We start from the raw sequence: 18,131 nt of genomic DNA on the forward strand, positions 1-18,131 counted from the left end.
CCCCTCCCCAGTCAACTTATACTTACCCATCAATTTTACTATGTATGGCACCAAACAAAGGAATTAATACTGTTTGGGACCTTTTAGGTGCGAAAAAGAGGAGGAGGATGCTGGAAAAGTGCAGAGCCTAATATGTTTGTTTGGTATGTTCTGCAGCGATAAATTGTGGCTGAAAGAAGTCATCATGACGGTCTGGGCTGGATGGATACAAAAAAGAGAAAGGAAACAACTCCAACCTAGGAGACATAACCTGTGAGTCACTGTGTATAGCAGCAGTGTAATCTACATAACCAACACTTAAAGTGCCTAGGGCAGCATGAACTCCAGATACGGGCCTGCCTACACTACACAGATAATAAAGGAAGGCGGTATGTGCCTCCAATATGGCCGCTCCCAGGCATCAGATTAAAATTAAACACATATACAGTACACAGAAAAGAACAAACTATAGTCTCTATAATTAAAATTATTGGTTTCTTTATTATTTAAGGCCTTTCTGCAACACAATGAAAATTTACCTGCATTAAATTTTGCTATTTAAAAATCACACAATATTGCATTTACAATTTAAATGTACATTAAACACACGAATAGCAATAGTGTAGAATTCCTTCTGTACTAAATGTAGCCTGCTTCCCTGCATCCAAGGAACAACACTAACATATTAGACTAAATGTGGACCTGCTGTACATTCCTTCTTTAAAATTATTAAAAATAAAACTATAATAATTGTATAATTTAGTAGTTTTAGATTTCTTTTATAAAAAAAATGTGCCATGGTACAATTGGATATTAATATATAGTATGTGTGTCAAAATAGAAAGGGTTTTTTAACCATTTTTGAGAAAAAAATTCAAACATTTACCTTTAAAGGAAACTGACAAGAGGATCACTGACAGTGCGGCTGACCCTCTTTCTAACAATGTTCTAAACATATGAGCAAAAATGTATTTAAAAAAAAAACTAGCAATAGGGGTGCTACATGGATGTATTAGCAATGATAACATTGCCATTTCATCCCTCACAGGACAGTGTCAGTAACTCCCTGTTCTGTCCCTTCAGCCAGGACTTCCAGTGTGGGCAGCATCTCTGTACAATGGAGCTCAGAGAGGATGAGCCGCAGGGAGCAAACAACTTTTTTTCATTGGGCTTGTACTATATGGGAGCAATATGGAAGCCTACTATATGGTGGAAGTATGGGGTTCTACTACTATATGGGGCAGTATGGGGGCATACTACTATTTGACGGTAGATTGGGGACCTAATATTATATGGGAGCAGTATGAGGACCTACTTCTATATAGGGCCAATATGAGGCCTAATACTTTATGTAAATGGTGACCTAACTATTATCTGGGGGCGGTATGGGGGCCTGCTACAATGTGAGGGCAGTTTGGGGACCTAATACTATGTGGGGTAATATAGAGCCTAATAGTAAATAGTGGCAATGTGTGGACCTAACTTCTATTTGAGGCAAAGAGGAGGCCTTATTTGCTTTATTAGGGCAGTGTGGGGAACCTACCTACTATATGGAGGCACAGAGAGGGCCTAACTACTATATGGGGGACAGAGGGACCTAACTACTATATGGGGGCACAAAGCAGTCACAGTAACTGCAGAGGCAATACAGATGTACATATGGGGTGTTTGTAAAGAGGTGGGGATTGTGCTAGAGAGAGGAGCCTAAATTGTTGCCCAGATGAACTGGTCATGGTGGTCTGGGACAGATAAAGATAAAAAGGAAAAGTGAATGACAATTGTCACACACATTTATGTATTTTGTGTATTTTTTTTTATGTACTCTCTTATTGTTGGGAAGCTGGGGGGTAAGGAAAGGTCCAGAATTTGTCTTGAGGCCCATGGTAGTTAAGTTATGCCCCTGACTGAAGAGCCTGCTTTCTTCCTTCCGGAGGAGACCTAATTTGCATACCTATTTTCCCAAGAAACATGGCCTATCCTATAGGACTATCGGGTCTCCACAAAAAGGAACACTATTCCATCAGGCACAATCTCAAAATAATCCAAGAGGGTCTGATGTTCCCTGATTGCTTCTTTTGGGGCCACCTGTTGACTTCAATGAGTACTAGAAACATTTTTTATGGCTTCTGTAAAATTGGCTATAAAGCTAAAGTAGCAACCAAGGTTTGATAATTATGCTCTTTGTTTTTGCAAATTTTTTGCCATTTGTTTGATGGTTTTGAAAAAAATGTCAAAGGTAAGTTCAACCATATTAACTATCTTTATCTACCGATCTAATGTCTAATTTACTAGTTAATAGACAATTTTTTTTTTTTTTTTTTGGGGGGGGGGGGGAGGTGAATCACCCTTGAAGGCTCAGAATATTTTTTTTTTATGGCTTTTTATCCTTAGATATAGCAAACACTATTTTCTTCAACAGGATAGGAAACAGAGACTAATAAAATAAATATTATTTGTGCTTTTATCTATAAACCTTCATATTGAGTTAAATGTATAAAAAATTGTACATATTAAAGGTGGAGTAGTTGTCTAAGCAACCAAGCAGATTTAGTTTAAAATTTTTCTGAAATACTTCTTAAAATCAACCTCCTTCTTGGTGGTTGTGGCAACTATGTATTAATGTAAAATAAAGAAAAAAGCAAAACAAAAACATCATACATTTGCCAGGCATCTGTTTCACTTCTAAACTTAGATTCGGGAAAATGTATGAATTTCTGCTCAAAACATAAAAACCTGATTTTCCCTGATGGTTTTGAGGAGGATAGGGGCCACCTAAAATGCACAGTTAGCACTCCACTAAGGGCACCTCTATATTTGGACATCACTATCTATCACGGTTTGCCTAATAAGAATCAGGCAATTTCTGTTAGGTAAGTGTTACCTCAGGCATCCCTTGTGTCACTGTTCTGGGTCCACTGCTCAATGGCATATTCTGTTGCATTGTACAGTAAATTCTGATTGTGTTATAATTAATTATTTTACTGTTTCCTTAAAGGGGTACTTCGGTGGAAAACTTTTTTTTTTTCCAACAAATTTGTAAATTACTTCTATTAAAAAAATCGTAATCCTTCCAGTACTTATTAGCTGCAGAATATTACAGAGGAAATTCTTTTCTTTTTGGAACACAGTGCTCTCTGCTGACATCTCTGTCCATTTTAGGGACTGTCCCGAGCAGCATAGTGGATTTTTTCCTACTCTGGACAGTTTTTAAAATGGACAGAGATGTCAGCAGAGAGCACTGTGCTCATGATGTCAGCAGAGAGCTCTGTTTTCAGAAAAGAAAATAATTTCCTCTGTAGTATTCCGCAGCTAATAAGTACTGGAAGGATTAAGATTTTTTTAATAGAAGAAATTTACAAATCTGTTTAACTTTCTGGCACCAGTTGATAAAAATAAAAAAAAAGTTTTCTACTGAAGTACCCCTTTAAGGAAGCTTTGCAGAGTGATCCAGGTGACACTAACACCCCAATTTGAGCTCCCCAACTATCCCCTACATAGAGTAGGGGCAGAGGAGCTGCTCAGTCTGAGTCTAAGGCTAAGTCTAGTCTTGTTCAGTTCTAGTCTGAGGAGGCCTAAGGAGAAGAAACCCTACATCTACAGCCCCCCCCCCCCCCTCATAACTCTGTACTGTGAAGGATTTAGCTACAAGATAATTTTCCGTAAACTTGCATCGTGGTAATCATTGCCCCATGCCTGGCCCAGGAGAGCTATCTCAATCCTCAGAACGTGGAGAGTAACATTGTCCTGGCGTCATGAACTGTGTATTATAACATCCACCCCTTAGACACCACATAAACAGGATGTTAATTTGAATATTTGGAAACTGATAAACCTATATAAAAATATTTATACATAATGTCATAGCTTTATCATTGTGTCTTTTATTTAAAATAACTATGTAGGATTAGAGAAAAAGTATGGCTATTCTCTTTTAAGAACAGTGCCACAATTGTTCACAAGTTTTGTCTGATATTGCAGCTAAAACATATCCCCTATCCATAGGAGTGTCTGATCTCTGGGACCCCCCACTATCTCCAGAATTGGCCCGACTTTTCCTGCTGAGTGCTGTGGCCCCCACTTTCTGAGACTACCTGGTCTCTGCAGTGACGGTCCACTTAGCCAATCACCATGTGAGGTGGGACACTAGTGACTGACTGAGAGGACTGTTATTGCCAACACAAATACATCTCAGAAGATGGGGCCAGAGTGCTTATTGGAGCACTTCTGGAGATCGTGGGGGTTGCAGAGGTCAGATCCGCCATGATCAGACCATTATCCCTTATATTGTGGCTAGGGGATACGTTTTTAATGCTGGATAACCCCTTAAATATCAGCGTTCTGCAAGATCAGATACAGCCCATTGGTGGCACTGTTTCTGGAATAAAGCAACCAGGTTGTTCAAATCGATTTGTTGACAGCATTTTAATTATATTGATGGAGAGCTGTGCTAGACTAACTTCACCTATGCCATATACTGGAGTGCTCGATCATCTCTCCATACAAAGTCCTTGTGGCTCCAGTGAAGAAAGAAGCAGCGTACTCCAGTGGTCGGACCCCTCGTGATCAGCTGCTTATTCTGTGAATAGGAAATAAGTAAATTTTGGCTGGAGTTCTCCTTTAAAGTGTATCCTTTAAACTCTGTAGCCAGATGCTAAAGTGAGTGGTCTATGGAATTGCCAGAAGCCCCATATACGTCTATGGGATCAGCAATTCTGTATACCACTCACTTTAGCAATGACGGGAAAAATAATGGTCATTATGGAAACTAATTCAACAATCAAGTCTTTTTGGTTCATTCTCAAGCTGAATTAACATGACAGTAACAGGCTACAGAGTTGCCGGGAGTCTTCCAAGTGTATCCTGCCACCAATGTTGTAATTACAACAAAAACCAAAATGGTTATGCAGACAAGAAAAGTCAAATAACGAAACCAGACACAATCCGGATTTACCAGAAGTCATCTCCTCCGCTGCTTCTGGTGCTCGCCCTTTCTCTGGTTTTCAGTCGTAACATTTCCATGATGCTTTTAGCATAAATGTCCCTAAGATTTACATTGATGTCAGATTCGGTGCCTATGTTTTTCATTAGCTTCTTTAAGGCCTCCCTTTGCCTCAGAGCCGCCTCCTTCATTTTTAAGGTGAAGTAACAAGCAGCAAATCGGTCATTGATAATAGCGATCGGCAGTGCTAAAACTAAGATTCCTGACAAAATGCACAAAAAAGCAACAATTTTACCAAACGTGGTGTCCGGTCTGATATCTCCGTAGCCTACTGTTGTCATGGAGGTTGTTGCCCACCACCAGGCACTGGGGACGCTTGTGAAAGTCGTGTCGGGGACGTTACACTCCACGGCGTATTCAAGGGCGGAGAATATGGAAATGCCCACAGACAGGAAGAGAAGCAGAAGGCCGACTTCTTCATAACACTGAGCAATGGTCATTCCTAAAGACTTTAAACCTGAAAAGTAAACACACAAAATAATCATTCAATGTGTAATATAAAGTAAATTCGTCCATGTTAACATAAAAATTCTTGTTTAGGATTGAAAAACATGGATGCTCTCCAGAAACAACATCTCATCACCATGCACACTCACCATTACTAGTCCAGTGCAAATGCATCTTTGTGTTTTATTACTATAATTTAGTCATGTGATCTCAGTCTGACTCTCCAAACCTTTCAGTGCTTAAAGAGCCTGCTTACCCGCACTAAACCCGATATACTGGGTTGTAGTGCCGGCGAACAGCTTTACAAAGAGGGATCACTTAATTACGTTCAGGATATGCAGAGTTCTGGCACTGTAATCTTCATGCTGCATTGAGCTCCAGTGTGCGTTTGAAGCGGGGAGCCTGCTCACCCAGCTCCCCTTCCTCCTTCATATTCTCCGTCTGCCCTGCCCCTGTCATTATTATGCTAATGAATGCAGCAGGTGACTACAAAGATAGCAGAGTGCTCACCCATGGCATTCATTAGGGTATTAATGAAGGGGGCAGGTCTGACAGAGAGTATGAGAAGGCAGGGGAGCTGGGTGAACGGGCTCCCCACCTCCAATGCATGCTGGAGTGCAATGAAGCAGGGAGATTACAGTGCTCTGGATATACTTAATGGATTTAAAGGGGTAGTCCAGTGGTGAAAAACTTATCCCCTATCCTAAGGATAGGGGATAAGTTTGAGATCGCGGGGGGTACGACCGCTGGGGCCCCCTGTGATCTCTCTGTACGGGGCCCCGGCTCTCGGCCCAGATAGCGGGTGTCGACCCCCGCACGAAGCGGCGGCCGACACGCCCCCTCAATACATCTCTATGGCAGAGCCGGAGATTGCCGAAGGCAGCGCTTCGGCTCTGCCATAGAGTTGTATTGAGGGGCGTGTCAGCCGCCGCCTCGTGCAGAGGTCGACACGCCCCCTTCCCGCGGGCTGTCGGGGCTCCGTACAGGAGATCGCAGGGGGCCCCAGCGGTCGGACCCCCCGTGATCTGCAACTTATCCCCTATCTTTAGGATAGGGGATAAGTTGCTCACCACTGAGTCACCACTGGATATCTCCTTTAAGTAAGTGAACCCTCTTTCTAAAGCTGTTCTATAAAGCAGGTAAATAGGGTGTCAGATTCTCTTTAATGTGTCAGAAAAGGATGTCAGTTCTGGGTTCTAACTTTCTGTGAACTACAGGATGACATCATCACCTACCAGATTCCAACAGGTAGGGTATGTGCAGCTCACAACGCCAGAGATCCAGGTTAACTGATGAATAACACAAATACTCATTTACTAAGAGTGTATGGTTGTATTTGTAGGTTTAATAATCCATAACTTTTTTTTCCTTATCTATTTTTATTTTAATATATTAAATATTTTAATCTATTTTATATTTACTACTCTTTGTGTTTGAATTGAGATTTAATTGGTGCATGCTGGATTTTTAGGTGCAAGAAGTAAAGACAATAATTCTTTATTGCATTCCAAATGAGTAATTGTACACACATTTAACCAGGGAACCTAGTACCAAGCAAAGTCCCTTAGAATAAAAACAACCAAAATTCCCAAAGGTCAGAGGTGAAGGGATTGGCTAATGCGGTGTTGTAGAGTTATTTTTAGTACTTCTTTGTTCTGGTCAGGAATTTTTCACACAGAATTCCTTTTTTTTTTTGTAGGAAACCAAAATAAATATGGGGGTTTCGTATGCAAATGTGTTTTTCCAGTGCAATTTGTTGCATGCTGGCGCACAATGGCGCAGCCCTGGTGCAGACATGCAGCAAACAGCGTGCACCAGTAAAAAACAAATCCTATTGAAAAGAGCTAAAAGCAGTCCTCAAAAAAACATTAAAAGTAGGATTTTATCAAAACTGGTATCTGAAAGTTGTATATGAAGGTGACAAAAAATAAAATAAGAGGTACTAAAAAGAGGTGGAACATAAAAAAAAATTATAAGTTCTTTATTCTTGACATAAATAGATTAAATGACTATGTAAATTAGATTTATATGTGAACAATTCTAAAGCAATTTATTCCATAAAATATGATACAGTTCATTGGTTACACCACAGGGCCCTTGTGGCTGGCCCGATGACAATAAAAGTAGATGAAACAAATTGTAACATGTATACAAACAGCGGTGTATATGTTTTTTTTTTAAAGTAACTTTAATTGTTCCACGTTGTCTCACAACAGCAAGATAAATGAGTATAGCCAATAGATCTTAATTGTACGGCTACTTTCCACGATCCTAAAAAGAAATACTTTTTGCAACAGTCTTATTGAAGTATGACTTAGCCGTATAATATAAAGTCTCCTGTAAAAATAAAAATGGTAATAGGCAGCCAAAGTCGTCAGTGTATGGTGCTATCCACCTATTAATCGGCAGCTGCCAGTTTGCTGTAAGACAAAATTGATGATTTTGTGCTTGCTCAAGCGGTGCGCGCAACCACTGCTTGCTAAGCAAGCTGATCTAACAGGCGAGCGAGCTGCTGTATGGAGATATAAATGTGTCTGATCCTAGTGTTACAGAGAGGTTTTTTCTGATCAGCATTCTTGTGGAGAATCGGAGCATGCACTCACAGGATTCTATTAAATGAAAATTCAGTTAATTAGATTGCGGCCGTGCAACAGTGGTTTATAGAGATGGGGTGTGTAGATTAAGATAAACATGTTTTGGGGTTCAGTTCTGTCCCCTTCTTCAGTAGCAACTGAATCTCAACCTACTGGCTTTTGGATCCCTCCTCTCTCAACTTTGTCTGCTATCTTCGTCTGCTATCTCTATGGAATCAAGATTAGAGATGAGCGAAGTTACACAACTCCTCTGAGGCTGTGTCCAATGAGAATAAATATATACCAAGGTAAATAAACAGCAGCATCGGTTAATGTAATCCTTTTTTTGCTTTGTGTTGTTAATTTTATTTCTGCTCATATTACCTTGAAAAACGCAATGCATCAGGAACCCTTTCTCCCTCTACATGTCATCTATAGTAGTGTACTGTATAAATCCCCAGCACAATGCTAGCCTGTTCAGTGTTTAGTGTAACCCTTTCCTTGCTGTGCTGTTGTTTTTTTCCCCTTTCAGTTCAAATAGCACCTTGCAAAAACCCAGTGCAACAGTAATCCCTTCTCCCTCCACATACTATCATAGTAACATACTGTATAAATCATCAGCCCAGCACAGTGCAAGCCTGTTCAGTGTACTTTCAGCAGCAGGATATCATGGCACAGCAGAGGTATGTGATTTGTTGTGCAGTGCTGTGATTGACTAGAAGAGTAAGGGAGAAAGTATGTGTGCATATACAATTGACAAAAAGCTCAGATTTTTTTTTTAATGTAACATAGAGATCAGATCTGACCATGGCTATAGTTTTGTTACTTTCATTAGGTCACACAAATTCAAAGTTATATGTAAAATCAATGGTATTAAATTTAGTAATGGTTAGAAGAAATTCAGTATTTTCTTTTGTGACGAATTAGAAACATGCAATGCATAACCTACAGAACTTTTGTGAAGAACTTAGCATTTTCTTTCATGCTCTGGTGGCTATTGATACATATGTATTTCCTTTTGCCTGAGTTCTGCCACAGACCTTCTCCTCTGGGAAGCTGCTGAGAATCTTAATAAGTGAACGCCTGTGGCATCAGCGCCGCAATAACAGCCAAGGTTAAAGGACGAACAAACGTATTTAATAATAATTATTTTCTCATATATTTAAACATTGCCTTCTCATGACTCAGAAATGAATATGTTTAATTATTCATGTTTGGGGCCATGAGGAATATAATAAGAATTAGCTCATACTTCATAAATGCATTTATTTTTATTTATATCTAGTGGATATTGGTTAGGTTTGAAAAGAAAAAAAAGAGACAAGATTTTGTTTGAATAACATTAAACTACATTACGCTTAAAGGGCACGTTCATCTTTACATATGTTTGAAACAACAGCTATACAATATAACAATTTATTACTTTTTACAACCTATAACATATCTTAATGTCTCCTTAGTCTTGTTTCACCCCTGTCCACCCAGTCCACCACTGCCTGCTGTCCGCTCGCCACTACCACTCCCACCAGTCCACCACTGCCTGCTGTCCACTCGCCACTACCACACCCACCAGTCCACTACTGCATGTTGTCCTGTTCTCTGGCTACTACAACTCCCACCAGTCTACCAATGTGCCTCTTCAAATCACTTGTAGCAGGCTTCTGAGGTGAGTTCATCCCTTACAAGGCAAGGGGTGAATACTGCTATCTGCAGCTGACAACCACTATCAGTGGCTGTCATTGGAAATACACCGCACTCTGCTATTTGCCTCCCTACATGCCACTGTCAATAACAACCATAGCATCTAAGGAGATAAATTAAATGCCAGGTGGCACACCTTTTTGGCCTCCTATCAACCCCCCCCCCCTCCATATGGTGCAGTTCATGTCAACTGGTTGCCATGGTAGCTATAAACAAGTATGAATTCCCCAGGGAGACTAAAAATGTGGGGTGAAAAGTTAAAAACATTCATAATAAAAATGTAAATATCCCCTTCACCCATTTTTAAATAAAAATAAGTAAACAAAAAAAAAAAACATAATTTGTATCATGTGCAGAAATGCCTGAACTATTAAAATAATTTATCCCACACATGAAACACTGAAAATACAGGTGCTGATGCGTTCAGGGCCCTCATCAGAACCCAGCAGGGTGGTCGTGGGGGTCTGATGAGTTAGCATGGTGGTTGGAGGTTTCCTGCTTACCTCCATGTCATTGATTGCCGCTCTTCTTGTGCAGTCTGCCATGAGCATAGCTCTGATTTCACTGATCAGTGTTATGTTATCTAATGATTGCTATTAATAGTGTTCTATGTGGACTTAAAAAGGGTAAAATAAAAAAAAGGATAACAAATGTAAAAAATGAGAATTTAGCAAACTGAAAGAAGCAGAAACAGAATATTACAGTAATTTACAGTAAATCAATTGGTTTACATAGACATTTCAAGATCATAATCTACATTGCTGCATCATTTGGAAGGTTGTAGAAGTCTAAATTAAATTTGTCTGGAAGCCAAATCCTATGGTACTATGTCCACTAATGATATAGGATGTAGCCTACAGCTCTTTTAAAGTCTCCAACAAGACTTGAGCATCTTTCACTAAACCTAACATGCAGCACCAAGTGAACTAAGCAGCAATGATCCTAAGCTTATTATTCCTTATAACTCAATTCATTGGGGCCAAGAAATTGTTATGTAGATCAATGTTTACTTCACTAAAGAGTAGCCAGATATTCTGTTAGTAGGTTTTTGGTTCCTATTAGTATGAGCGAACACCCCTGGGCTGAGGGGTTGAGGAACATAGTCTGGAGCTAACACAATGTGGATAACATTAAGCTTTTCACAATGTGGTTAACATTAAGCTTTTCTGTGGTGTAGAGTAAAGAGAACACTTTTGAGAAACCCTTATTAAAACCACCCCTTTAATATTAAAGACACCCCAATAATCAGCTGATCAGTCCGGCTTTACACTCCCCCAACAATCACCTGCTATCTCCAGAAGAAGCTTCAGCCAGTCGTACACATCTGCTGCAGGGAAAATGTAATACATGGCCTGTTTGCAGAGAATTTTCGCTTTGACTCTTAGGCCCCATTCACATCAAAAATTTGCCAATTTGTTTAGCATGTGCTTTGGGAAATCGCTGAATGTACAGTAAATGTAAATGTACCCATCAGGGTCCATTGTCAGATGGTGACCAAAGCAATGAACCTTAAAGGGGTACTCTGACCCTAGACATCTTATCCCCTATCAAAAGGATAGGGGATAAGATGTCTGATCTCGGCTGTGGCACCCCAGACATCCGGTGCAAGGAGCAAACTTTCCTCCTTTCCGTATGACTGGCGATGCGGGGCGGAAGCTTGTGACATCACTGTCATGCCCGCTCGTGACATCACGGTCACGAGCCCTCAATGCAAGTCTATGGGAGAGGGCTTGATGACCATCACGCCCCCTCCTATAGATTTGTATTGAGGGGGCATGGCCATGATATCCCAAGCGGGGTGTTGCCATGACGTCACGAGCATCCAGCACCACACCCGATGCTCTAAACGAATGCCAGGTGCAGCAGGGAGATAGGGGATAAGATGTCTAGGGGCGGAGTACCCCTTTAAAATAGTTAGACTGTCTTTTTACACAAACAGTTCAAATATGGTCAGTACATTGGAAATTCCCCATTGTTTGTACAGTGGGATTTGTTGCAGCCTTGTACATGTTGAGAGTCCTCTTAATGTCTACCTCGGATGGAAGACCAAAATGTGATGTGAATGGGGCATTGGGGAAGGGGTTTTGAAGAAGAGATGCATTTTTGAGGTTGGATCTTCCATGGTTAACCAACAATAAAACCCCAAGGGGTTAGAAAAAAACAGTCTATAACCATGTGCTCTAATAAAATATAACTTTTAATGCAAAACATAAAATAGGAGAGAAAACACACGATTAAAAACACTATCCCAATTGCATCACTGTAGCGTCCAACTCCGACTTATCACTCTCATGTAACCACAGGTCTGTACTCTGGTCGGATGGTTGTTAACAACCCTAGTGTGCTTATGTACACACATTACTGAATATTGGTGATGATAACTGCTCAAACCATGCCACAAGGGATACTAAATAAACAATATCTATTAGGTGTACACAGACACCCTCAGGGCTCTATGCTTGCCTATCAGTATTGGGTACTGGAGGGACCCTCTATTCACACTGCTAGTGGCTAGCTGCAGTATCTATTATTTGCAACCCACTGTAAGGGGTAAAACTACCAGTGATCAGACCAAGTGGTTTATACAGTAATTAGCAACAATATGTCTCTTATCTCTGGCTGCTGCCCTGCTGTACACCGCAGGTGCGAACCTGTACCTTTTGGCTAAACAGCCATCAATTTATTAGAGATACACATTGTAGACACTGTCTAATGTTGGATGCAATGGGAAGGCTATTTAAAAGGTTAAACTGTCACACCCCAACATGTTTCGACACTCAGCGTGGCTTTATAAAGGAGAATGACTGACAGCATTGAGTGCCAGTCCAAAATGAGCCCCTTTTATATGCAAGCAAAAATGACCTCATCATCAGGAATTATCCCAACATAAACCAATATCCTTCTACTTCATCAGGCATGCGCTGACAGTACTCTCCCTGTCAGTCACTCCCCCTGAGTCACGTGACAGATCCAACTCACATGATACCAGGTTCACATCTGAGTATTAAGTAGTGTGCAGGCGCATAGAACCAAAGTCCCGACACTTAAGTCAGATCGTACAGTAATGCCTAAGCACGCAGAGCCAGAATCCTGATACTGAAATCTGATCATACTGCGCCTGCGCTGCATCTATGTCTCCTCCAATGCTATTAACTCTTTGGTGCCAACTGATCAATGGTAGATCAAAACAATATGAATTAATGAACCAATCACCTAGAACTTACTCTCAATCTTAACAGATTATTGCACAATAACAGGCCGCTAATTGCCAAGATATACTGAAATATTGATAACCTACAAAAATAAAACCCATATATCCCAGATGTCAGACCTCATAATATACCTAATAAGCTAATTTAAAAGCCCCCAGGGGCAAGATAACACCATAAGTAATGATATTAAGTGCATAATACTACAAAAATCATATGATGTAAAAACATTAATCTGAAAACAGTGGTCCAACGGATCTACATGATACTAAAAATATAACATAATATATTTTGCCTTAAATCCTACGGGACTTTATGAGTGTACTAACGTGAAAGAACGATAATTGTAATCTGGTGCCAGTAATCTTGCAAAATTACACAAAAATTACAATACATATATTTACCAGTAATCCTAGGAATCTACATATAATTAGATGTCATAGCATATATCTTTGACAATATAAACTCCAATAAGTTAGTATTTATATAATGTTATAATGTGTCGAGTGAGTCTCTGCTCCATAATCCCAAATACCATTAAAAACTACACAACAAGTTTAACATAAAGGTAAAATAGAGGAATCATTTAATTTGATGTGATGGTCCTTATGCATATACTCAATAGCCTGATTAGGTCAATACTCATGAGCTCAATTCTATCTCTGGGGTCCACTAAACTGACACACAAAATTTACTCTACCAATAAGTAGCTACAAATGAAACCAATAAAGTATGTATTTAGGTATGAAACTGGTACTACAGCTCAATTAGATAAATGCTGTATAAGTGAACCCCTTGTTCAACCCATGTGGGTTTAGAGTTTTTAAACAAAAGATCCATTTAGACTCCTCCCTAAGGAGAATATTGTCCAAATTGTCGCCCCTTGGACCAAGTTTAATCTGTCTCAAACCCCAGATTTTCAAATTCTTAAGGTGACCTTCATGCACCTCTCTTATATGTTGGGCAATTGGTGTGTCGGCACCTGTCTGGATGCTACTCAGATGTTTCCTCATCTAAATTCTTGCAGCGTTTTCCCTATATACAATTTCAGGAATGTGCATGTACACGCATACATTATGCTCACGCTCTTACAATTGACAAAATCATACAATTTGTAAACTCGACCATTCGCAGAGCTGGTGATTTCTTTTCAGCGTGGTCCAAAAGAGAAAAAAAAAGCATTGTCCACATGGGCCTGTGCCCATATTTGGATTCTTTAGCCAAGTATCCTTTCTGCTGGTAATAAAATGGCTATGGACCATCAGGTCTCTCAGATTAGGACCTCTCCGATATGTGATATTGGGATATGTGTGTAATACTGTTGTAAGATCCTCATTGGCTCTTAATATTGGCTAATATCTCCTCATCAAGTTGAGTACTTGATCTGATTTATTATCATAAGTGCCGATACATTGGATCGCTTTGGTTGTGTCCCCACCTGGTCGTGTCCTATCTTGCAGTAGATCAGTTCTAGAGATGTTCCCAGCTCTATGAAGGGCTTTCTGGAGGCAATTTTTCAGAAAGTCTTTATCCTTAAACCATTTCAATCATTTTCATGACTCACGCTCAAAGGTAATTTCCTGTAAGCAATTGTGCCTTGTCCTCAAGAACTGGCCTACTGGAATTCCCTGGTTAAGAGGTGCCAGGTGCCAGCTGTTCCATTGTAGAAGACTATTTACTGCTGTATCTTTGCAGAACATCAATGTTTGAATGCAGCCGCTATTGTCTATTTTAATAGGGAGATCTAGAAAGTTGATTGATTTGTGCCCAAACTCAGATATGAATAGCATACCATTCTCATTGTGATTTAAAACTGAAACAAAATTGTGAAAAAGCTCCCTACCACCATCCCACAGAATCAAAATATCATCGATGAAATGACCGCAGAAGAGAATGTGCTCTGTGAATGAAATATTGGAAACTATTGTGTTCTCCCACCACCCGAGAAATACATTTGTGTAAGTGGGTGCACATACCGTGCCCATGGCCAATCCCTTTATCTGGTGGTAAAATTTACCATTGAATGTGAAAAAATTAGGTGTGAGAACAAAATATAAAACTGACAAAACAAATGTTTGTCACGATTCGGCTTACTGGTTGTGGATCCTCTGTGTCAGCGAGGGATTGGCGTGGACCGTGCCGGTGGACCAGTTCTAAGATGCTACTGGTATTCACCAGAGCCCGCCGCAAAGCGGGATGGTCTTGCTGCGGCGGTAGCAACCAGGTCGTATCCACTGGCAACGGCTCAACCTCGCTGACTTCTGAGAAGGCGTGGGACAAAAGGACTAGGCAGAGACAAGGTCAGACGTAGCAGAAGGTCGGGGCAGGCGGCAAGGTTCGTAGTCAATCTGGATAGCAGAAGATCTGGAAACACAGGCTTTGGACAACACTAAACGCTTTCACTGGCACAAGGCAACAAGATCCGGCAAGGAAGTGCAGGGGAAGTGAGGTAATATAGCCAGGGAGCAGGTGGAAGCTAATTAGGCTAATTGGGCCAGGCACCAATCATTGGTGCACTGGCCCTTTAAATCTCAAAGAGCTGGCGCGCGCGCGCCCTAAGGAGCGGAGCCGCGCACGCCAGGACATGACAGCCGGGGGCCGGGACAGGTAAGTGACTTGGGATGCGATTCGCGAGCGGGCGCGTCCCGCTATGCAAATCGCATCCCCGCCAACAATGTCAGTGCAGCGCTCCCGGTCAACGGGTCTGACTGGGGCGCTGCAGAGAGAGGAACGCCACGAGCGCTCAGGGGAGGAGCAGGGACCCGGAGCGCTCGGCGTAACAATGTTTATGTACACTAATAAAGTCTCGTAGGATCTAAGGTAAAATGTATTATGTTATTTGTTTTCTATCATGAAGATCCGTTGGACCACTGTTTTCAGATGAATGTTTTTTACATCATATGAATTTTGTAGTACTGTGCACTTAATATAATTACTTACAGGTGTTATCTTACCCCTGGGGGCTTATAAATTAGCTTATTCATTATATTATGAGGTATGACATCTGGGCTATATGGGTTTTATTTTTGTAGGTAGCCAGTGTTTCAATATATTTTGGCAATTAGTGGCCTATTAAGAATGAGATTAAGTTCTAGGTGATTGGTTCATTAGTTTATTGACATGCATCTTTTATATGCGTCATCCTAATACTTACCTGATATCTATAGGATTGGCTTTCAGACAGAGTAATTAATTCATATAAGTTTTGATCTACCATTGATCAGTTGGCACCAAAGAGTTAATAGCATTGGAGGAGACATAGATGCAGCACAGGCGCAGTATGATCTGATTTCAGTATCAGGATTTTGGCTCTGCACACTTGCGTACTACTGTACAATCTGATTTCAGTGTCGGGACTTAGGTTCTGTGTGCCTGTGCACTACTGCTTAATACTCAGATGTGAACGTAGTATCATGTGAGTTGGATCCTTCACACGTGACTCAGGCGGAGCAGCTAACAGAGAGAGTATTGTCAGTGCATGCCTGATGTGACGTGGATGGATGTCTGGAGCAGCTTATTGGTCTATGAATGGACAATTCCTATTGGGGTGAGTGAACGAGGATCGCTGGTAGTGAGTGACTTCAATGAATATCCTGATTTAGGATTGGATCAAATAATGAAGGTAAAATCATGATGAATTAACCCCCTAAGGAGAACGGGCGTATATTTAAAGTAAAAGTATGAATCACCCTCCTTTTCCCATTTAAAAAAGAAATATGTAAACAAAATAAAAATAAACATATGTGGTATCGCCGCATGCAAAAATGTCCAAACTATAAAAATATAATGTTAATTAAACCACATGGTCAATGGCGTACACGTAAAAAAAAGTCCCAAATTTGGTAGTTTTGGTCAGTTTGAACACCCTAAAAAAATGTATAAAAAGTGGTCAAAAAGTCCAATCAAAACAATCATGGTACCGATGAAAGATCACGGTGCAAAAAATTAGCCCTCATACCACTCTAAATATGAAAAAATAAAAAAGATATAGGGGTTAGTGTTGCTCGCGAATATTCGCAATTCGAATATTATTCGCGAATATCGCATATTCGCGAATTCGCGAATTTCGCGAATATAGCGCTATATATTCGTAATTACGAATATTCGTTTTTTTTTTTCTTCACAGTACACATCACAGTGATCATCCCTCTCTGCTTCCAGCTTGTGTGGTGTAAAGAAGGCTGTAATACTACTGTGTGAGACTGGCGTGCGAAAATTCGCATATACGAAAATTAGCGTATGCTAATTTTCGCACATGCGAATTTACACATATGTTAATTTTCGCATACGCGAATTTTCACATATGCGAAAATAAAACAAGAATATGACGAATATGCGAATATTCGCGAATATATGACGGATATTCGTCCATATATTCGCGAATATTCGCGAATTCGAATATGGCCTATGCCGCTCAACACTAATAGGGGTCAGAAGAGGACAATTTTAAACATACTTTTTTTTGTTGCATGTAGTTATACATTTTTTTTAAAGTAGTAGAATAAAGAAAAAACTGTACAAATTGGGTATCATTGTAACCGTATGGACCTACAGAATAGATATATGGTGTCATTGTTACCAAAAAAGTGTACTGTGTAGAATCGGAATCCCGATTTTTTTCCAATTTTGCCCCACAAATATTTTTTTCTGGGTTCGCTGTACATTTTGTGGTGAAATGATTGATATAATTACAAAGTAAAATTGGTGGTGCAAATAATAAGCCCCATATGAGTCTGTAGGGGCAAACTTGAAATTGTTATGATTTTTAGAAGGTGATGAGGAAAAAATGAAAGTGCAAAAATGGAAAAACCCGTGGTCCTAAAGGGGTTAAGATTGGCTATGAATCGTACGGAAACAAGGTGGTATTGGTTGATATGAGGATGATGCCTTTTTGGCCAGCCTGATGATGAGGTCATTTGATTGTATATAAACGGGGCTCATTTTGGACTGGCACTCAATGCTGTTGTTAGGGCTCTGCCCAATGTTCCCGACAGTGCCGCGGTTTGCATTGTGGGACGCGCTCGCATGCTAATCCTGGACTGCCAATTACCTTCCATTGTGGGGCGGGCTCGCTTGCGAGCCCCATTATGTTCCTCTCCTCCTGCCTGTCCCTGTCGGTGCGCGTGTCCCTGCCTCCTAGGGTGTTCACACGCCGGCTTTTCTAAATTTGCAGGGCCAGTGCACCAATAATTGGTGCTTATCCCAAACCAATCCTATTTAGTT

General features: G+C 40.5%; 1 protein-coding gene across 2 annotated transcripts in view; it reads right to left on the reverse strand.

The window, feature by feature from the left end:
• Positions 1–3,159: 3,159 nt before the first annotated feature.
• KCNV1 (potassium voltage-gated channel modifier subfamily V member 1) overlaps positions 3,160–18,131 on the reverse strand; it is a 75,812-nt gene continuing 60,840 nt past the window's right edge. The window contains exons 2-3 of one of the 2 annotated variants that reach the window (XM_056522620.1): positions 5,214–5,435; positions 3,160–4,555 (exon numbers count right to left, since the gene is read on the reverse strand). In XM_056522620.1, coding sequence (XP_056378595.1) covers positions 4,551–4,555; positions 5,214–5,435 — 227 coding nt within the window. In that variant the 3' untranslated portion in view covers positions 3,160–4,550. Of the gene's footprint in view, positions 5,436–18,131 lie in introns of both variants that reach the window. The other variant, XM_056522619.1, reaches the window with a different exon arrangement.

The sequence above is a fragment of the Hyla sarda genome, chromosome 5 (assembly GCF_029499605.1).
Source record: "Hyla sarda isolate aHylSar1 chromosome 5, aHylSar1.hap1, whole genome shotgun sequence".
In the NCBI taxonomy this organism is placed as follows: Eukaryota; Metazoa; Chordata; class Amphibia; order Anura; family Hylidae; genus Hyla; species Hyla sarda.